Source organism: Aquila chrysaetos, chromosome 5 (assembly GCF_900496995.4).
Source record: "Aquila chrysaetos chrysaetos chromosome 5, bAquChr1.4, whole genome shotgun sequence".
In the NCBI taxonomy this organism is placed as follows: domain Eukaryota; kingdom Metazoa; phylum Chordata; class Aves; order Accipitriformes; family Accipitridae; genus Aquila; species Aquila chrysaetos.
Window position 1 is genome coordinate 15,470,613 of NC_044008.1, and position 25,788 is coordinate 15,496,400.

Genomic DNA, 25,788 nt, shown 5'->3' on the forward strand with positions numbered 1-25,788 from the left:
TCAGCTTTTCCACTCCCTGATGACTTCGCTTTGATTAACTGGGAAAGACACTGGTTAGGATTTTGGGAGCAGCACTGAGCACCAACATGCCAGGTCAGTTTTCACTCTCCCGCACTTTGGCCAAGCCAAATAGCTACAGGCAGCACTAAGTTGCCTGCCACTACCAAAGTGGAGGTACCTGCTTGTATTTGATTGAAGTTTTGAAGGCTATAGTCACGTAGTTCAAATAAACGCTACCCAGACTGAAGAAGGCGTTGACGACGGCCCTTACCCAAGCATCTCATTCACCATGAGCAGAGTGGGTTTCTCAAGTCCCAGTTACATCAAAGCCAGCTTACAAACCTGTTACTGTCAGTAATGCTGTTAAAATCTACCTGAGGTTTGTACCTTCCCACAAAGTTTGCTAGATGGACTTGTTTCCAGTGTTTGAAAAAGGTCATGTTCAGCATAAAGGAAGCATGAAAAGTTGCAGCCTGTAAGTGTGTATCACATGGAAACTGGTCATATGAACATACAATGTTATCCTGGATTCAACCATAACAGCTTTTTTTAGCTAATGATAGTAAATCTACGCAGAAATTTGAGTAATATATCATTTGAAACAATTACACTCTAAACATTAACAACTTAAACCTGCAAAATTTTACCTCCTAATGTGTAAAAAGCAAACTCCATGCAAAATCCGTAATTCCACATTAAACAAAAAGAACATACAATGACATAAATTTCATACTATCAGTGATAAATTATAGGATACATAAATCAGCTTAAGGCATTTCCAAAGGTGAAGCTATCAAAAGTTTTCTTAGATTATGACAAAAAGTCTGTGAACAAGCCTATGCATTCCATAAGGGAAAACTGTTCCTACGGCCAAGTAAAGCACCATCATACATCAGAACAAAACTCAAACAGGTGTGAAATTCATGTCTGAATTTTTCCAAAACCCCAGATTTATAGGTTAGAGCATGAGTTCATTGTAAGTTTCTTGCTGTTACTTCTTACTCTAAAATCACCTTAAAAATGTTTATCGTATCACAAGGAATTGTAAAAGGGATAATTTTACCACTTCTTCCTTATTGTCCTGGTTTTTTAAATGTACCTCTGACACTTTCAAAAGAAAATATTTGAAGGTTTCCCTTACCTGTATTGCTAAACCTGTATATTAAAGGATTTTAAAAATACAGTTTTTGTTTTCCTCTCAAATGCCATTTATAGTTAGTATTTCACTCAGTTTAGACAATGAACTAGACTGTTCAGCTGAGTTTTTCAGTTCTCCTATACCAGCACAATGCTGTTACAGTTGTGTTTCCAATGCTGCAAGGAAACATTCAAATAACAAAAAGGGCAATTTTCAGATCTTTCCTTTATCTTTATTTGTATGAAGTTTTCAAGGCCAATCAAATAAAACCCAAGCTTGTCATTGCAAGTTTTCTGCCTTTACTTCAAACAAAACACTGCAACACAGGCATTTAATGGAGCACTAACCTGTTCTGTTCCAATTCCACAGCCACTCAAAAGCAGAATGTTTAAGAGTAGTAATGTTAGACCCAAAGACAAAACCTGGCTTTTAGATTTAGTTCTAGCTGTTAATAAATGTCTTAACAAATTATAACATGTCCTTTCCTAGTTCTATGCAGAACTTCCAAAAAAGTAAATCACACTGCCAGCTCACAGAAAACTCTCTTCAGAATATCATTGTGTTTAAAGGAAAAAAAAACCCAAATAAAACAAACTTAACACAAACACCCCCTAACTCCCCTCCACTTACTGTGCAGCAGTCAAAAAATATGCTCCATTTTACATGTCTTTCTAAGGGGAATATGAACACACACGCACAGCTCCCTTTCAAAAAATTGTATTAAATGGACTCAGAGAAAAAGGACCATGTAACAAATCATTAGAAGGTTCATCTGCTGTAAAGCACAGAGCGTAGAAACTCCTTGCTTTGCACCTTTGCCACTCAAGTTATAGCAACTGTATGAAAAATTTTGCTCTTTTTTATGACTGGGACTGGACTTTAAGTTGGTGTTTCTTTATGATTTGATTGTATCACCTGGGAACTTACTTTATTTCCATTCTTCATCCTATTGGCATGCTACAGCTTCATGATTTCAGAGTAAATGCTCAACACAGAACCCACCAGCTTCAAGCGTACATAGCAGACGTCCCAGGAACAATTCCCCAAACCAGTATCTGAATTCCTTGTGACAAGCTCTAGAGCAAACCAATGTAACGCTGTTGTTCTCACCACAACAGTGCAAGCAAAACAAAGAAAACTACATCTGTGTGAGACTGCCTACTCAGATTTCTTTAAAAAAGTTTAATTAGCCAACTTACTGACTATGGGCAGGTTGCTGAAGCCAAAACCTATATTATAATTAAAATTTGCATAATCTTCAGCTACCGTCTTTAAAAAAAAATTTGACTTTTGCAGTTCAAAGACATCTCCTCCAGCTAAATGCTTCTCTCTCTCAAACGGGTTACAGGCCCAAGTTAGCTTAAGGTGTCCAGTGCACACATTGAGTTGGTGCCACCTCTTCCCATTGCGTTTCAATACAGGGGTTTTTTAGGGACCTCGGCTGCAAATCAGAACTTGAGGGCTGAAGTCAGGCTGGAATGCTAACAGGCAGATTTATCCTTTATGTAGCATACCTGGGGAAACAGCTAGTCCAGACTACCTTGCTGGCAGTTTCAACCTAAAAAAACCCACTCAAGTTCCTCAAACATTAAAACACAGGTGTAGCTAATTTCTCTGACATTAAATTAGAATCTTAACCTGAAAATATATACCGGCTAGTGTCCAGAAAATAGTTATTTCTAGGGATTCAAACCAAAATAAAAATGTTGTGTATGATAGAAATGTAATTTTATCAATTAAATTGCTTCAAGTACTTGAAAGAGAGAATGAACTAATTTTACAAGTTACATGTGTAACATTCAATTATATTCTTTGCACATTAGAATCCATTTAAACAGTGAAAAATACACATCCCTGGCAATGAAGGTATTTACATCTAAGCAAACTTTACATCTGTAATTTAAAATAACTTGTGCTTCTTTTGAAGCTATTAATCTATAAAGCTGAAACACCCTTTGGGTGTCCGCAAGGCTTCTCACAGACTACTCAGTATTTAAAGACACAATTGCAATCTTAAAGTACCACACTTCCCAACAAGCACACGCTTACTACCAGCATGCTATATAGGTATGTGAGAAGTTAAACACAAGACCTACATCCCCTGTTCACCCATCTGGCCATCTGTTTTGCTTCCAAGCTCTCAGACAGGGCACCATACCTAGCAGGAGCATCTGCCCACAAAACATCACGGCAGCTCTGACCATTAGCTGGCATTTCTGGACTTCTAGGCCATGGGGAAATAATATCCATCCACCATAGCGGTGGTCAGGAGGTTTGGCATGTAGTGAAATGCCTGGTGGTAAAAAACAGTCTGAAAAAGGATCAAGCTCTAGGGAGCGGGAACAGTTCACAGGAGACACAAAGAATGCCACTGAAAACAAAAAACCCAACCAATCAAACAAAAAAAACCCCAAACCCAACACAACACTACAAGAGACTTGGACAATGAAAACTATGCTTCAGAAAATGCCTGAACTTTCCTTGTTGTCAGATGAAGTTTTGCATCTTTCTGTATTCTAAAGAAGAGTGGAAAGAACAATCAGTGACAGTATTTGAAATTTATTTTAGGTGACTTACAGATCAAGACAGTATTGATAAATCTATGCTTTCAGTTAGGGGATGACAGAAGCAGGACTTGTACAGGCGGGCTCTTGATAAGTAGGAGTGACTATGAAGCCAATAGGAAATCCCCTCTCTACAGAAGAAAAAAAAAACCCAACCAAAAACCAAACAAAAGCCCCTACTGGGATTAAGAGACCCTTACAAGAAAATAAAACCCCAAAATATCTTCAAAGGCCTTTTGATATTTAGTTCAAAGGCGGTGGTTTCGGTTTTATCGACAAAAAGCATAACAAACAACCTTGGAAGAACCACCTACAACAAGGTTACGTACTATGACTGAAAAAGAGAGCACTTTTATTCCAGTTGTGATAGCTCCTTATTAAATTTCATCCAAATAAAGGTACATTCTGAACAAAGAATACCTCCAGAAGGACTACATCTACTTAACTAAATCAAGTCAGCTATTTGAGAAAAACCATGAAGCACAAATTGCATTTAGATCAGCCATCCCAAAAACTACCCCAAACATTGAGTTAAATTTTAAGAAAAAGGAATTAACAGGTATTCATCATAAAACAGAGATGACTGAGGTAAAAGCTGCATTTTTATAGGCTAGATAAGAAAACCTTTGTCATAAAGCCAAATAATCTTATAATCTACAATCTTTGTTGGACAAGAAACTGCAGTGAAATGACTTTAAAAGGTTATTTAAGTCTATATAACTCAACCATTTGAAAACATGAGAAAACTAGGTCTTAACCTGAGTAGAGAAGTGAGGCATGGCCAAATTCTCCATCAGGGGTTTATTCCTGGTGCTCACCTAGGTCAGATGGGTGCTAACATGAGCCATTGGAAAGATGCTTCTAAGCCCTGCCTACAGTGAAGGAAACAAACAAAACCCCAAATATCTAGCCAGCAGGATCTTGCCTGCACCATAACTTTACAAGTGATAAGATGACACCAGTTCAACTGAGATGATATTTGACCTTTCTGGAGTTACTTTGAAAAATCTTTAGTGCAAAATGGGTACAGAACAACTGAGCTTCTGAACCCATGGCACTGTACAGCCAGAAACATGAAGAATCAGAGGGACAGGTGGAAGATAGAGCCAGAAGAAGCACGGCCCTGGCAGCCAGCAGCTGGGCCACTCAGCTAGGGCACTTCAGGTCTGCAGCAAGTAATTAGGGCCCAAGGTATGGGTTGGTCACTGTACTGCAAGCCTTGTTCATACACTGAAGTGAGCTATATCCTTTCCACTGTGGATGAAAATTGATGGTAGCCTGGTTTACGTGACAACTAAAAATGAGAGCTATGGTTGTAGGGTACAGTGTCGGAATGGCTTGTTGATGCTGGATCCTCACCCCCACATACAACTTACTGAGTTAGATGACTTACTTCAGTGGTGCTTCTGGCATTTACACCGGGGAGACTTCTGTGAAGCACCTCTAAGATCCCCACTAGTTACGGAACATTGTGGAAAGAGGCCGTGATTTGAAAGACCGCTTTATCTAAACCTTTATGAGGTTTAGCCAATGGAGAGGTTAAAGCAAAGGTTGCCAATAACCTATATGGAAAACAACATCATTAACAACGAGGAGATGAACCAGTACTTGGGAACGAAGGAAATGCTTTATCAGATATACCTCACTGGGATGAGACATAACTAACAGCAGTTATAAGGTAGTGCTGACCCCCTTCAGGGGAAAAAAAAAACCAACCCAACAACACGAAAAACCACAACTGTGACTAGCAGTTATATTCAACAAGGATGCTTTTGTAGCTTTCAAAGCAATCATAAAAGGAATGCACACCACAAACAAAGGTGGAAATGAAAACCAAACCAAAAGTTAGTGTGGTTAAATGATAAGCTTATTTGAACAAAAGAGAAAACGTCAGAAGAATCAATCTTCAATAACTCAACAGAAAGGACATCTGACAATAGCTGGTAAAGTGCAAGACACTTGAAGTGAGTTAAAAAAAAATAATAAAAAAAAATATCTAAGAGTCAAGTACAATCTTACTATTTTAGTTATACATGAGCTTCAGATTACCATAGGAAAGTAGCCTTAGAGAGACTCCAGAGCCCTTATTAAAAATGTGTAAGTGAAGCATAATACAGATTAAGATAATATTTAAGAACTAAAGTGAGAATATTGGGAGATATCTGCTCTTATGAGATGAGAGGGACAAGCTAATGCAGGTTATGACTGAAGGTTGATCTTGTACCACTTTTAATGTCTCTATTCCAGTTCATCCATCATCTTTTATATGTGTATTGAAAAATAAGAGGACCAGAGGTGAGCAAAGAAAAGTTAAGAGATCAGTCAGTACTAAGAAAACTAAGGAGAGCACATGCAAGCAACTGAATTCCTATGGAAGCTGCACATTATCAGCAGAGATGCTGTAAATGACCACGTCCACATTCATTTAAAAAACCAGGTCAAGTGTAAGCACTAGAACTGAATGTATTCTAAATTGCTCAGAGACAATACAATGTTTAAAAAAAGGTAACACTTTACAGCAGATTTCTTTAGCACTAAAAATTTCTGTGTGTTTTGCATCCAAGATTATAATAAAGAAGATGACAAAATGCCTTATGTTTACTGTTTACACATTTGCGAATAGTCAGCTGTACTGCCTCACATACTGCTACAAGTTTCCTGTTCTTTAAGGAAAAAAGAAAAACATTTACCTTTTCAACAATGAAAGTTGCAATGATTCTGGAAGGGGTTACTTTCCATTAATTTAAAAATTGGCTGAATTCTGTATAGTTGCAGTGTTCCTTTAGAGCAATGATGACTCGGGGTTTGTAACAGGACCGTGTGACTGCAAATCAAAACTTGGAAGATAACAAACCTAGATAGAGTGAAGACTGCTTCTTATGAGGACTGTGAGCCAGAAGTTTGCAATGCTTTCCCACTGACAGAATTGCAGGAGGTAAGAGAACACATTCATACCCCCACCACAAGATTTTAATTAAAAAAGAAAAACATATATACACATATATGGGCTACTGAAAAGAATATTTTGCAGTCATTAAGTACTAGTCAAAATCAATAACCTAAAGAGTACTCATGTCTCTTCCTTGCATACCTCTAGCCTTCTAAATAAAGAATATACAGGCTGTCAGAGCCTGCAATAAACACACACTCAGATGTGTGTATTCAGAAGTAACTGCTCTCCTACATCCATGCAGAGTAAAAGAAGTCATTCGAATGACAAATACTTAAAATTCAACATGTAAGGCATACAGAGTTAAAACATATCTTTTAGGCTTGCTTGAGGCATCCAGAAAGAACTGAATTCTGAAACAGATCTCATTTACAGTCTAGATAGCAAGTCAGCTCCTCCTATGGGGTAATTGCATGGCAGTTTATTATAGCTATGAGCTTAATTATGAAACATTCCAAGCAACAGTAATATATTCCATTGGTAAAAGCAAAATAAGCTCTTATTACTTTAGTGAACAAGGTTCAGTCCTCATTTTGATAGCCTTTCCCCACTTGCAGCTCATGGTCCATCCCACCCAGGCCTGGCATACACCAGTCACTGGTATCTTCTGACCGAACAACACAGCTCTGCTGAGCTGATCCTCCCAATACCGTTTCAGACTACGTACACCCTGGAAGATTTCTCGTCTGTGCAGAAATAAACAAACACGGGATAAACAGAGCATTGGGAATCAAAGAGAAAGAAAATGGACAGGTGGTGTGTCAACAACATCAGACGAATGAAGAACTCAAGGGCATGGACCTTTTTCCTTGGGAAGCGCAATGAGTGAACAGAAGCCTCACCGTCACAGAGGGACAAAACTGCAGGGACTTCTTGGTATAGACACATCATGCAGCATCAACCGCGAGCTTCAAGGAGCCTGCTGATGGCCCCTCACTTGCAGCTTTCTAGCAACAAGGATTTTAACTTCAAATGCTTCCCTTTTTCAGTAATACTGAGTCACTAGCAGAAAACTTTACTATTAAAAGTGTCATTGCTATACTGGACATTCACACAAAGAGGTTCCCCCGATAAAACCACACTGATGAATCTCTTGAAAGTCTTATGATCCAAAGAATTAAAAAGACCGCTGTTATTTATCAGCAGGATGCACACATACCATACCATATGCCCACACCCAGGCTCTGAAGGGATGGCGTATAATACCCAGCACGCAGGAGGAATTATACTCTTGGGGGATTTGGAGGAGCTCAAGAATACGCAACCAAGTACACACAGGAAGAAAAAAAACCTAACTGATGTAAAAACATTTATCTTGTTATGGGGGTTAGAGATAAAGTGGACAATTTGAAGGCCAGCTTCAAAATCCTGGAGTGCTTGTACAATTCAGTAGGCCCCAGTTCATAATGGAAGCTCAGTACTGGGTCCAGCGTGTAGCAAGTCTCTGAAATTCACCCACTGGGAACTATTCCTACCTAGAAATACCCAGTATGCTAGAAATTAGCATGATACTCGGCTGTTTTTCAAAAACAGCTTTTGAGATTTTGAAACTGAATATCTGATAATCTTCTCTGATTTAAGAGGAAGTGTCCTATGATGTGCACATAGACGGGGAAACAGTTTAGAGGGAGGGGAGGCCGGCTTAACTGTCAATATAGGCACTAAACCAGTAACCAGTTTTCTCTCCACGCCAAATTTCCAGCTGTAGAGAACTGGGACACTGGAGCTAACACTCAAACTAATGAGTTGTGACAGATATGACCCTGAGACACCAGAACTTTTTACTCACGGACAGCTGCCTAAGCTAGGGTTGTACTGTTTAGGGTGGTCTGCACATTTATTTTTCTTTTTCCCGAGCTGCTTATTTCCACATGACTTTTGTCACCAACATTGGTTTGTATGGATCAGCATCTACTGCGATAGGATCACCAAGTAAGCCTCTGAACTGATAGTTGTTTTTTCTCAGAGTCTGAATGTCATATACGGACAGTACTGCACACAAACAGATGCTACAATCGTGGATACAGCAGAAATATCTTAAAAAACCCTAACACACACATAAGATCAATTCTCATTTTTGTTTTAATTGCTAGTAAGAGTGTTTGGTAACTCCTGTAAAAAGCTTAATGTTGCAAACTACCAGATATTTTAGTGCAATTGTTACTGAAAGTGCTCTCGCTAAGTGTGTTTCATTGATTAGGAAATGCCAGTACCATCCAGGGAGAAGATAAGTGATGTTTGTTTGTATTACCTAACGAGATAAAAGAAGCTACTTGTTTAAGCGTTGTTGTTCAAAGATGCCGGAGTTCCTAAGATTTTGAAAAAAGCATATAGGAGGGGAGACAATTTGAATAGTCCTAGCAAAGCAAAGTAGACAATTCCAACTGTTTTTAATATAATACAAAATGCTCCTAGCTGCCACAGAAAACCTCATCCAAGTTCAGTTTTTCAACTGGGAAAAAAAAAAAACAAAACCCAAAACCAACTCGGGCCTTTACTGGACCTCTAAGATTTCTACCACTCCTGGAACGTTACCACACCATCTTTCCTATGAAACAGCAAACCAGAAGCAAAGTGGTCATCTGTCATCCCAGCGTTCCTCACTACCACTAATCCTAGAGCAGATCCAGTGAATTTAGGAAAAGCAGTGTGCAAATTAGGTTTAAAATAGACACCATTTAAACCCAGGCCTACAGTATTTAATGTGATTAGTCTCAGACATGGAAGAAAAGTGGATCTTCCATATTTGAGTAAGTTTGATAACGAACACTTAAACATAGTTCTTAAAGAGCACTGTAGCTAGATTAAGCCCTTAATGAAAGCAGTTTTGTGAGCCCTCAACAGCAGCGTTAGGATGCTCTGACTGAGCTGCTCCGAGATTTATCAGCGTCTTCCGGTCTTCCAACACACCTTCCCAGAAACAGCAACAACAAATGTTAAGAATTTCTCTACAAAAAGAGCATCTTTATGTAGCGTCATATAATAATAATAATAATATCACAGAGGAGCTGGGACAGGTACAACAGCACAAGTCAGCAATCGGAGCGCATAGTGAGGCTTGTACTTTGGTAGTTAGCCAGTAACAAGACCTGGCCATAACATCGTATTTGCTTTTTTCAACTCTTCTGTTTAGAAGTAACCCCCCCCAACCCCATCTGAGTGGTCAAATCTTTAAAGAGCTATAACATAGTAAATGCTTTATAATCAGGACTGTTACTGTAGTTTTGCTGAGGGCACCAACAACCTCTTTGGCATTGCAACGCAGCCCCTGAAGGAAAAAAAGTTAGTTCTTCAGCCTAGGAGACAGCCACAGGGTGCATCCGTAGGACCGGACTCGGACGCCGGCTCTGCCCAGTGCCGAGAAACCGTATGCTCGCATTAACGCGCCGCTGCGCAGGAGGACTCGGGCCTGGGCGCACTCGCGTCCTGAGGCACGTCGAGAGCTTCTGGGTGAGAAACCACCGGGCCGGAGCGCGGACAGCGAGCGCGCCCGTACTTGGCCGTTGCTATCAGGCAACGCTGTTTTCAACTGATTTCACGGAACGAAGGAAGGATCGCGAAGCGCGGCTCCCTACTCTGGACGAACACCTTGCCTAGCAAACCTGACGCCGCAACGACCAGAAACTCAGCCGAGGACTACGAAACAGGCGCTTTGGGGCAGCCGGCGCCTCAGAGCGCTCTGCCTCGCAACCAGGTACAAAGCCGCAGGCGGGCAGCCAGCCGCCGGCACCGTTTCGCCGCCCGAGCTGAGCGAAGCGGGAGAAACGAGGCACGGAAAAAAGGAGTCACCGCTCTGCCCGCTTTCCACCCTCCTGCCGAGGCGACATGTGCGCCCGCTCCCGTCCCCGGCCAGGGGAGGAGGGAGCGGGCGGGCGGGCAGCCCGGCGGCCGCCGCCGCGGGCCAGAGGATGCTCGTTGGCGGCGGGAGGCCCCCCCCGCCTCCGCCGTGCCCGCCGCGGCCGCCCCCCGCGCCCTGCCCCGCTCCGCGCCTGCAGGGCGGCGGGACGGCGGCGCCCCCCTCGCCCGCTTTCACTTTCTTTTCTCGGCCGGCCCCCGGCGGCGCGGCCCCGGGCACCCCGCGGGGGCAGCGAGCTCGGGGCTGCGGGGGGGGGGGGGGCAGCCCCCCGGCCAGGCCCCCGCCGTCCCCCCCCCCCCGCGCCGCCCCGAGGCCGGGCACCCTCTCTCACGCCGCGGGGCGGGGAGGGGAGGGGTGGGGGGCGACCTCCCAGCCCCGCGCAGGGGAAGGGAGCCGGCGGCGACGGGGACGGCCCGGCCCGGCCCGGCGGCAGGAGCGCCCCGGCGCCAGGCCCGGCGAGTCCGGTGCGGCGGCGGCGCCAGGGCGCCCGCAGAGGTGACCCCCTCCCGCCCGGCCGTGCCCGCGCCCGCGCCCACCTTGTAGGAGTCGGTGGCGAGGAGGATGTTGAACTCGGCCCCCGCCGCAGCGCACTCCATGTCGCCGAGCCCGGGGAGGCGCCGCCGCCAGCACGGACAGGACTGCGCCGCGCCGCCGCCGCCGCCAGGCGCTCGGTGCGGGGGGCGGGGGGGGAGAGAGGAGAAAGGGGGGACGGGGACGGGGCGGGGACGAGGGGATTACGGCCGCGGGGCGGGGACGGCGCGCGGCTTCCCGCACCGCTGATTGGCCGCGCGGCTCCGCCGCCGAAGGCGGTGCCGTGAGGTCACCGGGCGCGTGGGGCGGGGTCAGGGCGCCAGGCAGGCTCTGATTGGGCCCGCCGCCCGGTCGGTGCAGGGGAAGGGAGGAGGTGGCCGTGACACCGCGGGAGGCGGGGAAGAGCCCCTTGCCCGCACGTTCTCTTTCATTGGGTTCCGGGCGGAGGGCAGGAGGGGCGGGGCCGGCTCGGTGACGCCGCTGCGCGGCCGGTGCGCGCTCTCTCGCCATTGGCCGGCAGCGCGGCGGTATGCTCGGCCGAGCGGCCGACGCCTCCGGCGGTCGGGAGGAGAGGGGGCAGCCGGGGGGTGGGCGGGAGGGGCGTGCGCAGGCGCGGGGGCCCCCGGTTTCGATTCTCTGCGGCCGCCGCCTCCGGTGACGGGAAAAGGCGGGCGGCGGCCTCAGCCCCTGCGGGGGGCCGGCCCGGCCCCGCCCGGCCCTGCCCAGGCGCACCCCGGGGTGCCGCGCCCAGGGTCAGCCGCTCTGGCGGCAGCGAGGCGGCCGCGAGGGAGGGCCGGCTTCCCGCCCGCCCTCCGCTCCCTCGGGCTGCGAGGAGCCCTGGGGCCCTGTGCCGCACCGGGCTGTGTCGGCCGGCGGCGGGGCTGTGGGAGCTGCCTCGGGGGGAAGGTGCAGGCCGCCGCACCGATGGCGGGCAACTGCTGAAGGGAGGGCAGGGCTGGCCGCCGGGGGCGGCTGCGCGGCCCGGCCTTGCGTGCTTCACCCTGGGGTGAAGGGTCCTCTGTGGGGAGGGCAGAGCCCCTCGGAATGAGGTGGCTCGGGGGGCGACCCGGGTACCGCTAACGGTGTGACCGCCGCCGCTCTCCTGCCAGGAGAGGACAGCTGCGGCAGCCGTCGAGGACGCAATATCTAAGCTTGGGCCAGGGCCCCGGGGGGTGCCTGAGGAGGAGAAAGGAGAAGGGGACGCGTACCCGGAGTCAGTTTGGGGAAGGAGATGGAGTAACACGGTGGAGAACTGGGGGAAAGTAGAAAGCGCGCGTGAGCGCTTGAAGAAGAGCTGCAGTTGCTGCCGTGTGGAGAACGATGGCTGACCAGCAAAGCGTAGGAGCTGCTGCTCCAGTCAGGCCTCCCGTTATCAAGTGCTGGGATTGCCGTATCGGAAGGGACTCCCCGGTCTTCCAGAGCATCAAAATCTCCATCTACCTCCACTGTTCAGAACCAGTTCCTCCAGTGGAAGAATAAGATACTCTTCTGTAGAACAATACTTCCTAGCCCTCTTTTAAGCCCGTGTTGATCTGAATGACATGTAAAGATACATATGTCTTCCAAAAGCTGTCTTTTGGACATCATCATAATTGTACTTGGTCTTCTAATCTGTGTAAATACTTGATGGTTTTGAATTGTATTTAGCTATTGTTTGAATTGTTCTGGGACAACACGAGACATTGCTTCCTTTGGAGCAAGTAGCAAATATGGTTTCTGGCACAATCGTGGCTCTTTCGTGATGGGAAGGTGGTCTTCTTGCTCTCTGCTAATTAGATGTATGGAAAATTAATAACATTAAATATTGACCATACTACTGATTAGTACTGCATTAAAAAAGCTACTTAATTAGCCTTTTCTGTAAAACCATTGGTCAATTAACACTTAGGTTGACATTTGATGATATACAAATCCAAACCCAAAATTGTATAACTAATAACTGTTTGTTAAGATGATTCAGAAAGGATGGTTTTCACCAGTCAAGATTTTCATACAAATATGAATATCCAAGAAAATTGAGAAGAATAAGGTCAGGGATGGGATCCAGATATTTTGGGCCTGATTCTACATTGGTCCTATTTGACCCATAATTGCACGGTGACCCACATTCTCCTTTTGATTATGCTTGTGTGCCCCTCTTGACTTCAGTGTGCTCTTGCTTTATGCCATTTCATGTGAGAGAAGCACCAGGTTTTTTGTTTAATTGTGACTACTTACTATTTACTTACTGTTTAAAAAGAAAGAAGGTAAACACTGACAGCTACTAACAATAATCAAGCTATACGAAACTACTTGCATTAGTTTTCTCAGGAGGGAAGGGGTTCCCATGGAGCAAGAAAAAGTCAGTGAAGCAGTTGGAAACATTAAGAGAGTATGTATATCAGGAGTTTCCTGTACGCTTCCCTCTGCCAGCTTGTCTGTGTGCTCTTCTGTAACAAAATCTGGGAGTAGCAATGGTAATTGCTATTATTGCTATTATCCACCATGAACTTGCAACTAACTCTTCTTGTCTTAGATTTTCCTCTTGCTCTTGTTCAGTCCCATGGACACAAAGTTATCTTCTTACTGTTAGTTCCCCATCACAGCAAACAAAGTTGAAATTTCCATTTTCTTTCACAGGGCGCTCTGTAGCTCTTCCCCTTCTTACCTCTTTGTCTTGTTTGTTGCTGCATAGCCAACTTGGTCTGCCCTATTAAATTCGCAAAACTTATCTTAAAGTGCTATTTACATGCTAGTCTAGAAAGCTGCTCTACCTTTTCCCACATCCTTCTTAAATGTAAAATGATTTTTCTGAAGTTGTCTGGACTTGACTCCTCCTTAATTCCTTTTGAGGATTCCTTTCGTGGAGTGTCTCATCAATGCGACAACACGATTATGGGATAATCTGAAATTACCTTTATATACAAATCTCCCTGGTTTTGTCCCAAAACTTTCTTCTGTAATGTCGTTTACATCAGAATTTTCCCCCTTACCATGTCCTTTATCTGTGTATTTTTGATGGGGAAATTTCTCTGCCGCAAAGGATAAATCTTCATTTTCGTTTGGAAAGTCTATTTTAATATAAGGCAGATTAGTAAAAAAAAAAAATAATAATAATTTGATAAGATCAGTCTTTTATGTTAACTGTTGCAAGAAATTAGAATAGTCGGAGAAATACTACAGGGCTTGTTGTGTTTTAAAAAAAAAATGACATTTCTCGCTACAGAATTCTGCTGATATATCTTCAAGCCTTCAATAGAATAATTAACGATGATTTGCTCAGACAGAATTTTTAATTGTCAGCATCTTCCTCCTCCTTCTGCTGGCTCTTTCTTGTATCTTACGACGTGCCAGAACTTGAATAATGGTTTAATTTAGCTCATATGAACATATCTAAAGCTGTATCTGTAATGAAATATTGTAAAGTTAGGACACTTCAGAGTATTAATAGAAAATGGTATTATGCTAAACAGAACTATATTAAATCACAGTTTGCTGGTGAAGAGAACATATTTTAAGTTTGGAAAAAATGAAATACAACTCTTGCAGCAGTAGGTGGTGGGAGTATAGTTACAATGGCAAAAGAGAAATAATCCCAGGAGCCTCAAACACTTGATTCCTGTGCTGTATTTGTCATCTGTTATCTGTGAAACCAACTTTGGACTGTTCATCTGGCTTATTGAAACCAGGATTTGTAATGTATGTGGGGCTTAACTTCTCTTTTCAGATGAACCACACCAAGAAATCATGTTGTTCAATTTAAATGCACCTTCAGCTAAATTTGTTTTGACACCATTTAGCCTACTGATAGAATCAGCGTTCTTCAATAATTATCTTCTAACATTCTCCTTCAGCATATGAGAGATTTCTAGAAGTACTCATTTTAGATATTTCTAATAAACAAAGCTCTAATGATAGGTTTAATAATTTCATATTACTCCAGGGCTATGTTTTGTTCCCCAGGGATTTCTGATAAGAAATTATATTCTGCATGGTAGAAGTGTCCAGTCAGCATTTTATGTATATGAAGTCTATAATGTAGTCTGCTGCTGTATTTGGAGGAAAGCTATCCTGCAAATATGTTCTCAGCCTGATGTCCTAGGAGGTATACAAGGACAGCCAAATTGAGATGGATATTACATCCATTCTTTGATCACTATTGCAAAACTTGATATTTATTTCATCTAGCTGTGAGAGTCCCATCACAGATGCATAGAAGATCTATGCGACTGAAATTTCTGTACACGCCATGGTTATGCACAGAGGCTGAATGCTTCCCCCCTGAAGAGTTTCTGGTTCTTTTGGTCAATAATTCTGAGCCTGAACCAATCCCCCATGCTCCTTTTATCTTGGTGATAATTCCAAGGCATACTGACAGATTAAATGTCAACATTATCTCTTAATACTGTTATTTTTCTGGTGAAAGAACAGAATTTTAGCTGTACTCCTTTGTGCTTTCGGTTTGGTGCAATTAGTACTTATGGTGGTGTTTAAGCTTATAATGATTGGCACCAAGTCCCTCGGTGCCTGACAGCCAGGTTGGTATTGCTGGAGTTTATCAGACATCTTTCACTCTCTATCTCAGTGCATACAATTCTTTGCTGTGGAGCTTTGAGGAAAAGAGAGTGGAGCCTGTAGACTTTTTTTTCAAGGCTAAGTCTCCTAAATATCCTTTTATCCTTCCTAAATCTTCCCATCCTACACCATTCTGCAGTGTCTCAGGGTTTTCTCTGCGTTCTTGTAGCGTTCTTTCACCTTGGATACCTGGCTGGGACTCCAGAGTTAATCAGTACATAATTGGTTAAGATCATATAAGTAGATTTTAGTAGGCTCAAGGATTTAATTCTCATTGCTAAACAGTATCCATCAGTAGTCCTGTTAAATAGTATCCCAATCACAAGGAATCATGGAGCGGTAGATTATTTTGCATAGAAGTGAATAAAAAAATCCTGACACATCATTTTAAGTCATATTCAGTGAATGAAGCAAGCCTAGTATTTCCGCTTTGTAGTTTATCCAAACACTTGTGTAGAAGTCTCTCTTCAAAAATTATGTGCTATGCAGACTGTATAAATAACTGACTATGATATGTATGAAAAATAAGAGAAATTGCTTTATGCATTATATAGGACAAGGTTAAATCCAGTGCAAGATTCTCTTTACAGGAGATGGCAGAATCTTCTGGTGAACAGTCACACTAGATTATATGTAATTTGATATTTAGATCTTTTGTCTGTGCATGTGTGTGTATATATATAAAAACCCTAATATTCTGTTCAAATACTGCTTGATGGTCTGTCTACTGAAGTTCCCGCTCAGTCCATGGCATAGCAGCCCTTTTTTGAACTTGGCTACCAAGAGGTTTTTTATATGACTGCAGAACCTGGGTCAGCAAGACTCACACCTCAGCACAGCTAACCTTCAAATGTTTGTCAGGTTTTGTGCTTCTGAGTGTGAGTCACAGCAAGTCAGGTTTTCTTTATACCTTCTTAAGAACTGTATCTTGCCATTAGGTCTTATCTTTGCAAGTCAATGCATGCATTTCTGCTGGGAGCTGGGTTACTAGCTTTCCAGACATGCTGTGAGACTTCTTGCCTTGATTTTTGGAAGAGGTGAATTTCAGATAGTTATTATGGCTTTGTGTCACAGCATGTAAATTTTTATTTCTTGGCATGCATTGCATAACCAGTACTGAGGTTTTTGCATGTTCTTCAAAGAGTAACAGAAGTTCAAACACTTCATTGTTCGGAGTGATGTGAAGCTAAGATAACGAAAATGCTGTCACACAGGTGGATGAATGCCACAGGACACCCTAAAGTTTCCTGTGTTACAGAGATGCCTGACTGGTTCTGCATAGTCACTGTGGATCCAGCACAGTTTACCAGCTTTGGCTGAGTCCTGAGGCTCCCGCCACAAAGAACCGCTCAAAGTGGATCTGCTCTGCATTTTTTTGGTGCTTAAGATTCATCGTGAGCTGGATGGCAAGTAAGTGTTGCGCATGGATATTTGAGTGCATCTGTCTAGTACCAGCTTGGATCAAGAAAGACCTGAGCAGGAGCTTGCTGAATCTAACACGGCTCCATGAAGTTAAAGGTGCTGGTGTTGCACTTCTGAGTTTTCCTGGTTTTGTACTGTGGTCTGGATATACAGTGAATGGAGCTGGCTTAGGTCAGTAGAGCTTATTCTTCATGTTCCAGATCATATAAAAATGGCTAAACCACTTCCAGATCTGAACCAACACTGACGGCTGTTTAACCTTGTTTGTGCAGCGCTGCACCTGAACCAGTAAACTTTGTATTAATAACCTCAGTGCGTCCATGGCACAATTAATGTGCAACTGAAATAGCCCTCTACAGCCGGTTAGGTTGTGGCTGTGGAGTGTGGGGGACAGTGCAAGAAGGGACCTGACATGAATATGAGACTGGATCGCCTGTGCTTTGCCCACACATCAAGGTTCCCAAACATCCAAACAGCTGGGTTTCTTTTGCTTTTAAAACAAGTAAGCACAAAGTATTTTCTTTGCCTCCCAAATCAAATTTCCTCCACTTCATTACAGTGCCCTGAGGCAGTTCATCATAATGAATGCATCAGGCTTTTAGAGGAAGAAGAGTGAAATATTTCCGATAAATATATTTCAAGATTCAGAAGTACTTGTAAATAGTTTCTTCAGCAGTGTTTCGCCAATGGAGAATTTGCGATGTTATGACATAGTGTGAAGATTTTACTGCTGTCTGTCTAGAATAACATTTGTAATTTAATCAGTTTTTACTGCTCTGCAGTAAAACAATAAATAATGAGTCCTCTGGAACTGAGACCATTTCTAGTTCTATGTTTGTTTGTCACCTGATGTGGTGAGGACTGATTCAAACTAGAGCCTCTGCACTAACACAGTGTCTGCAGGGCATGACTGAGCTTTGTATGGTGGAGGAATAGGAGACCTGAAGCTAAACTGATTGATTTTTGTTGTGCATTTCACAATACACAGTATGTATTCAAATATGAGAGAGAGATGTACAGTTGTGTATCTAGGTAAAAATATAAGGTTGACAACACTCACTACACCACTGAGTTAGCAGAACATGCAAAGTTCAACCACACTGCCACGGTTGTGTCTGAGGACCAAATGACAGTTGTCTGGTTTGGAAAGACAGAAGATGACTTTCTAATGATCCAGGTCTCCATGTTCGTTCTAGCAAGCTGAAGGTTATATTTCTCTTCATTTGATTTCTACCTACCTGGGAAGAAAAGAAAAAAACCTGGAACTCCCTAGAAACGCTGCTTGCCCAGAATTTCTGTTTTCACTGTGTAGACAACATGAAAGATTATACATATTTACTGATTGCCCAGTTTCTGTAATATTCATACTGGTTTGTGCAGGAGAATACCTGAAGCAAAACAAGATAAATGAACGCATTTGTAAAAAGCAGTGGAGGGCCAGACACTCAGCTTTTTGCTACAACCCATCAGTTAGAGGACTTGCAGTTTCACAGTTTATGACATCAGCCAGTCCCCTCACATGAACTTCAGCCTTGAATTGTCTTTTCTCTGGGGTTGTGTTAACATGCTCAGACACTTTCTACTTAGGCTTGATCCTGTAACATGCAGTGCTTCTCCAGTGAGCCCTCTGAGCTGCCACTGACTTTAGTATGCTCAGGATCTTGTATACTGTTTCTTTAAAGAGAGGAAAAAAAGGAATAATTTATTTATGCTCTCTGAAAGAATGGTATGGAGGGCAAGCTGTACTGAACAGACAGTTTTCTGGCAAAAAATATCACAAGGTTACAAAATCTGTTGTACTACAAGTGTCAAGAAATGCGATTTTTTTCCCTTGCACCCTTTCTAAAAGGGAACTGGGAGGTTTATCAGGGAAAGACCTTGCTCCTGCTGTTCCTGAGGAGTATGAATATTTAGATTATAAAGGGATCAGGACAGAGCCCCAAGCATTGTACATTTTCATAACAGTTCATCACGGATTATAGTTTGACTAGGAGACAAATTAAGACCATTTCATTCAGTCAGCAAGGGTATTTGTAACTGTGGCTGGAGCTGTGATACTGCATAAGGATGCAGGGATGTTCTGCTAAGTCATCCAAGCTGTAGGTGAGAAAACCCGGCATACAGATGCAGGATCATTTCTGCTCAGTCAGTGCTGGTGCATGCAAGCTGCTGCTGGACTGTGTCATGGCTTTTGCTTTTCCTGAGCAGAGGTGGAAATAGAATTGTCCAGGAGAACACCTTTGAAACCAGGAAAATTCTCATGGAAATTTATATTTCAGTTTGTATTCTGTTGCTTCTTAAGGTAACAATGAAGGGAAAAGACTTGAATTTAGAATATTAGCCTAAGCCCATAACCAGCAAAAACTACCTCAGGTGCTTAAATTTAGGATGTTAGCAGTTTATTGACTTAAGCAGGATGAAAATCAGCACCTTTGGTGAATAATTGCAGAAGTGATGAAGTAGTGTGTGTGTACGCACTCATTTGCGGAGCTGGAGATCTTTCTTTTTGATGTCTCAAACAGAAAAGATCCCTGAAAAAGTGTTATTTTTTAAAAAAAGCGGTGTTACACAATATTTGCACTGTGCAGGGCACTGTGCTTCCCAAGATCTCTGGGGACTGATTTATGTGAAATGCAGAGTCACTGGAGCAGCAGACACCCTCCTGGAGCAGTGCCCCACAATCCTTACCATGTAGGTGAGATGTAGGTTTCTCCTGCTCTCTTTCAGACCCAATCCATCTTCAGTTCTCCGTAGGCTGGCACGCAGCCTAGGCTCGCCCGCAGCCAGCTGGTCGGGGAGCTGTGCTGAGGGCACAGGCTGGGAGCATCCGCACGGCCCCTTTCTGCCCTGCCGCGGTTTAAACGCCTGGGCAGTTTTCTGCTCTCACTTTCCGCACGGAAAAAGATTGCAGCTGCATTTTGCGAAGAGCTTAATCCCGTTAGTGTGCGCGAAGCGCGGCCTGGAACTGCTCTCTGGATGTCAGCAGAGGGATGTTGTCTGTGGGTGCTGACGGGCTGAAGAGGGGTAGGCACCGAAGCAGTCAGGCTGTGGGCATGCACAGTAGCAAACTGAGAGGCGCCGAGAAGGTCTTTGGGCTGAACAAATAGGCACCTACTACATTACTCAGAGTTTTTTATGAGTGGTATGTTTGGATTTAGGTCTTTTTTTTTCCATTAAATTCTACTTTACTCACCTTTGTCCTAGTTTTAATTTAGTGCTTTGTAATTAAACATGAAATGAAAACTGGAGATCGGAGCCTACTGTGGCAGGAGAAGAGGAGACAAGGATGAACTTTATGCATCAATTTCAATACAGATCAGACTGATGCATAAATTAAAAAAACACATTACCTCAAATTATGAGGCGCTACAAGAAGTGCTGAGAAGTGGAAGGAAAAGCTGCCTGAGCCTCGTAGGAAGAGAGATGGCAGGCATACCGTGTAACGGCTTGTGCTGCATCAGGAATCCATGTGGGATCCCAGTTTGAGCTATTTGATTTGGATTGCACCTACCCAACAGATACCTGTAGGGTCTGGCTTTACTCTTTCATTCTGGCGACATTTGGAGAGTTTGTCAATCTGGTAAACTGCACTGAACTGAAATACGGCACGGCCCCCTGCACACAGTGTTTTCTTGCCAGCTTCTTTTCTCCTCCTGGTTTGCCAAGCTCCCTGAATTCAGTTCCTGCCTATAGTCTCACTTCCTCAGTGCTCTGAGAAATGAACCAAATAATTAAAACACACCCCTGAAATCCACACTTGTTTATAGCTAGTCCTTCCTCTGGGATCATTAGCAAGGTGTCTTTTATATTTGTCTCTCTGTAAATTTGATCCTGAGATCTCAAAGTTAGTGGAAACAGGAGTGAGATTTTAGATTGCTGATTTTGAGGTATGATTTTTGTGTCAAAACAGCACTGGAGTTGGGATGAAACAATAATCAGATCTCCGGCAGTATTACTTTTTAAACAGAGAAATGAGATAATCTTTAGCAAAAAAAATTTAAAATCCAGCATTTAGCTTATCAGGTAGCAAGTAATAATCATTCCACAAATATTTGGGGAAATTTGTGGTTCAGTGAACCCAGTGAGGTGAATAGTTGGCTTGTGACAATCCCTGGTGTCAAATGAAATGTGAACCTTTCCATAGCTTCTGTTAATTTTACTATATTGAACCAGCCCCTTCCTTATGTTTTCATTTACTCATTCATTTTGTCTTTCTATCTAAAGCACCCATTTTGCTGGTTCTGGCAGGAGTTTCTTTCTTCTTGCCGGGGAGGCAGAAGGTATCTGATGTAGTTTTTCTCTGCAGATACCTTCTTCTATGGTTTACATAGTAATGTTTTCTCTCTTTTATAAAGTGATCATAGTAGTGGAAATCAATCCATATTCCTGTTAAGAGGATTTATTTCCGTGTCACTTTATACTTATTAGTGTTTATATATTATCCAGTCACCTAACGTATACTGTCGCAAAGATCTGCCATTTCATAATAGCTTGATTCCAATCAAAAGATTTAAATTTAGAAGACTTTTAAGATTTAAATAACAATTAACTGATAAATGTTGTGCAATATTTGTTAATCCCAAAGGTCTATTTTACAGAGAGAATGGAAATGCAACACTGGAAATGTGTGTGTGTGGGGGGGGGGAATGTCTGAGTGTGTAGCTCAAGAAACAATGTTCTGTTTGATGCTGAAGTACTAAAGAGTCAAAACTTTTCCTCCCAAAGGGAAATACTGAGAGGACAGTGAGGGTCAACTAATTAGCATGGAGCAATGGAAAAGAGTGGGAGTGAAATTAAAGATTGAAAATAAACAATCCAGAAGACAACAGTGAAAATATATATATAGAAGAAATGGTCAGTTGTCCCTATTTATGCAAACAGTGCTGGAGTAATCTTCCCCACCCCTCCTATGAATCATGGCTATGGGGAGGTTCTCAGGAGTCCACGAGATCAGGAAATCAACAGAGGAGTTGTGTCCCCATTTATGTGTTGAGTCACACTGTGGTACAGTGGTGTTCTGGCTGCTGGTTATCCAGTTTAGCATCTCTTCTAGCATATCAGCTTTCCAAGAGGTGTACCTGAGGTGAAGGAAGCATTGAGGAACTCAGCTTTATCTGTGCCCACTGTCACTAAATCACCCACCCCATTCAGCAGCAGGCCCACATTTGTTTATTCTTTTAAAGCTAATGTAACAGTAGAAGTTCTTGTTGTCCCCGACGTCCTTTGCAAGTTTCAGCTCTAGCTGAGCTTTGTCTTTCCTGGCATCATCCCTGAGTGCCTGGGCAATGTTTTAATATTTCCTTTGCAAGACTTTGTCTGTCCCATCTGTCTGTCCATCCATCCATCTACCCATCCATCCATCCATCCCAGAACTCTGCTGGTATGACTGGTCTCATAATGTCTCAGTGATTCCAGTGATGTCATAGCTCTGTATCCAGATGCAGAGCTCTAGCTGCTCCTGTTTCTCTGGCTACATGTGTTTGTGTATGGGCGTTTGAGGTAGCCCCTTTACACCTATTTTATCCTTCCCAAGGGTTCACTTGCTCCCGTCACCTTGTCTCAGCTACTTACCACCAGGACCTCCCTTGCTTAACTGCAAGCTGTTCTCTCCATCTTGTGATGGTGTATCTTGTTTGAAGTCCTCTTTACCAGTTAACAAGCCTGCTGCCTGTTCGTTCCCTGTAACATGGGGATGGTTGTACTTTTCTGTCTTACCAGCACATCATAATGATAAGTACATGAAATAATTGGGAGCAGAGCTGGTTGAAAAGAGAAATATCTGCCTTCTGGGAAACTTGTGTGTGCGATGAAATTCTTTATGTTAGAAACAAAGGTAGAAATGTCAATATTTGTTGTGGAAGGATTTGTTAATAATTGTTTTAAGATAAACACAAACATTTTATTAAACACAGTCTTAAAAAAATGTTGAAATCGAGGCAGGGAGGTCGGCTTCAAGACACGTGCCTCAGCTGCAGTGCACAACTCGGATGCTCGGCTTGGAGCCCGAGCAGGATGAAGGGAACTGGGAAGGTGGAAGCCCTGGGAAGAGTGAATGAACCTGGAAGCTTTGGAACCAATGGTTGCAGGGTTTCTGGGCTCCTCACTCTCTGTCAGAGCACTAAATAAAGCTGGGTCATCCATACCTTTGGGGTTTCCTGGAAGCCCAAGCACGCTCTAGGTTAATAAAAGTGTTGGAAACAAGCAAGATAAGGTTTTATTTGAGCTTCTCTTTTTAATAAGAAACTCTTTAAAGCCTATATGTATTCATGAGATGCGTTAGTTCTAGCTACTCAGTCTTTCCTACCTGTTAAGTCAGAAAATTCCCCAACTGGTCGCTCAGATAATGCGGCACTGTTGCTCGGATAATGCAGGCTATTGGGAACCCAGGAAATGGTGGTCCCTGTCATCCCAACCAGAGATTATGGAAGACCCTGAATGTTATGCCGACAGTGAAGGAAGGTGGCTAAAGTGCAGTATGTGAATCAGCTGTTCCCCTTTTACTGTGCACAGATGGTAACCTCTTCATGAAGATAGCTGACTCTTCTTGATGACTCTCTTCTTCAAGTGAGCTGATTGAAAGACCCGTCAGAATAAGGAATGTAGATTGCAACTGTAGGTGTCCCCCTTGAAGGACACTACAAGCGATGGAAATGACTTTGAGCAATTGCTGTAGCCACTATTTCCTCTGATTGTGGACTTCAGATGAAAGTAATTCAGAACAGTTCTGGTTCAGGAGGTGAGCTCACGATGGTGGGACGAGTCTGTTTAAGCAACGCGTACTGAAATCTTTCTCCATATAGATATTTCTGTGTACTTCTTGAGAAAGATTTTAAAGTCTGTAAATTCATCATAAGGAGCCAAGAACTTCCAGTACTCCTCTGAATACTTCTGCAAATACTACTGTGATTCATTAATGTATAAAAGACTATGTTGTATTTTATCTTCTGTGAAATTTCTGATCTACAGCTGGGTTATCTAGAATATCATAGTGAATTACTGCATAGATTTAATACTCTTGATTATAAGTGCCTAGGGAAAACCTGGACTTCACTTAACATTTTCTGAGCAACACTTAGCAGTTAACACAGAAGCAGTGCAACTGAAGTGCTTTAATCTTCTACAGCTCAGGTCTGTGCAGCTCTACCTGGCATTTAGTGGCAATCGTGCAAGTACAGATGCTCCAATTTTTAAGGGCACTGCTGGAGCATAAACTTCTACTCATTTCATACACACTGATTACATACAACTTAGCTGTGTGAACAGGGAAGGTTAAGAAGAGTCAAGTTAAAATCCTTGGGCCTTGTTTCATTCTCTGTTACCCTGGTATAAAATAGGCATAAACATGCTGAAATCAGTAGTAGTTACTGCGATGTAAAATGGGTGTAATGATTACAGAATTAGGCAAATTTAAGCCGATATTTTCCCCTCCTCTAGTTTAAGTAAAATGGATTATCAGATGTGAACTCTGATTCAACAAAGGCATAAGACTACATTAGCACAACACTTCAAAATGTCTTTTTTTCTGATCTGTTTCAAGTTTGGTCAAATCATAACAATTAAATCCTTCAAAGATCAATAAAGACCTGTACTCTTAACAAATTTCTAACTTATTGGATAAAAACAGATATTCAAATAATGAATAAAACTGCTGTATGTCACATTAGTGTGACTGTATATCATATCAATATCAAGCCTGTCACATTTAATCTTATTAAGCTCACAAGCACTGGGTTTCTCAGTATTAAAAACACCATCAGGAGCACTAGTAGATTCTTATCTTCTATGGACTAGCCAGTGGACAAGATGAAAGGTATATTCTCATATTAAATGGACTGCGGTTTTTGTTTTAAAGTATCAGTCACTGATTATTTATGCCATTATTGGCAGGTCTTGCATTATGGAATGAAATTAAAAGTGTCCACATCACTATATTGTCATGTACATATTTTTGGAAGGTTTTGCTTTTGCCATCAATGGAGTTAGATTTTGAAAACATACCTTTCTTTAATGGAAGGCTGATTACAAACATTCTTTGGTAAATGCCTTTTTATATACCTCACACAGACTTTTTTTAATAGGTTATTTCTCCAAGAACTGAAATTTTACACTTTTCTGTCTCCTGCTGTAGCCAGATCAGAAGCCCAAAGAGTTTTGAGACGAGAAGAATTTATACTCTGTGGTTTTTTTTGAGGTTTTATTATCTCACAGAGATTTACAGGTTTTTTTTAATAGTAAGAATATTAATCCAACATTCTGAATAAATTTCCCATCTCTTCAGCTTAATTGGAACAAAGGTCTTCAGGTTATTTTTCACATGTAGTCAAACACTGCTACGTGGTTTTGAAAAGTCACTTTAATTCAGGGAGAATTTCCAAATATATGAGAAATTTTGATCAATAAGGTGGTAATCAAAAAGAATATGTTTTGTGCTTCTATATCAGTCTACCCTCCCAAGATCTTAGAGCCATTTGAACATCGAAGGAATGAAGTCTATAAAAAATATCAAGTAGGTAACTTATTATTTTAATTTAATAGATTGGGAAATTAAGGCATACAAATCTGTAACCATTTTTTAAATGTCCACTGGGTTTTTGGGGGGCAGACTTTGTCCCAGGCTCTGGGTTCAGAACAGTTTACACCATTTAATTGTGTTTAGCCCTTGAATTTTCAATTCCATGTAGTCATCTGGAAGAGTTAGCATTTTTTGTGGTGCCTTCATCACTGTGTGTACCTTATTCTCCGATCACTCCACTTTGTTTGTGTTCCTCCATGA

At 42.7% G+C, this 25,788-nt stretch overlaps 1 protein-coding gene and 2 long non-coding RNA genes across 5 annotated transcripts in view; 1 reads left to right on the plus strand and 2 right to left on the minus strand.

Moving 5' to 3' along the window:
• Positions 1 to 11,207, minus strand: part of NAMPT (nicotinamide phosphoribosyltransferase) — a 29,905-nt gene extending 18,698 nt beyond the window's left edge. For both annotated transcript variants that reach the window (XM_030014466.2, XM_030014465.2), the window contains exon 1: positions 11,045 to 11,207. In XM_030014466.2, coding sequence (XP_029870326.1) covers positions 11,045 to 11,104 — 60 coding nt within the window. In that variant the 5' untranslated portion in view covers positions 11,105 to 11,207. The remainder of the gene's footprint in view (positions 1 to 11,044) is intronic.
• LOC121233310 lies at positions 390 to 10,557 on the minus strand. 2 transcript variants are annotated; one of them, XR_005932412.1, is made up of 3 exons: positions 7,159 to 10,541; positions 3,297 to 6,526; positions 390 to 1,314 (listed from the first exon to the last, which is right to left on the minus strand). It is a non-coding gene; the product is annotated as an uncharacterized LOC121233310 (long non-coding RNA). The 2 variants fall into 2 exon arrangements; XR_005932413.1 differs by lacking the exon at positions 390 to 1,314 and having other exon boundaries at positions 2,581 to 6,526; positions 7,159 to 7,338; positions 7,495 to 10,557.
• A 450-nt stretch (positions 11,208 to 11,657) lies between the features above and the next one.
• Positions 11,658 to 17,826, plus strand: LOC121233311. Its single transcript, XR_005932414.1, has 2 exons — positions 11,658 to 13,410; positions 16,808 to 17,826. It is a non-coding gene; the product is annotated as an uncharacterized LOC121233311 (long non-coding RNA).
• Positions 17,827 to 25,788: the final 7,962 nt, after the last annotated feature.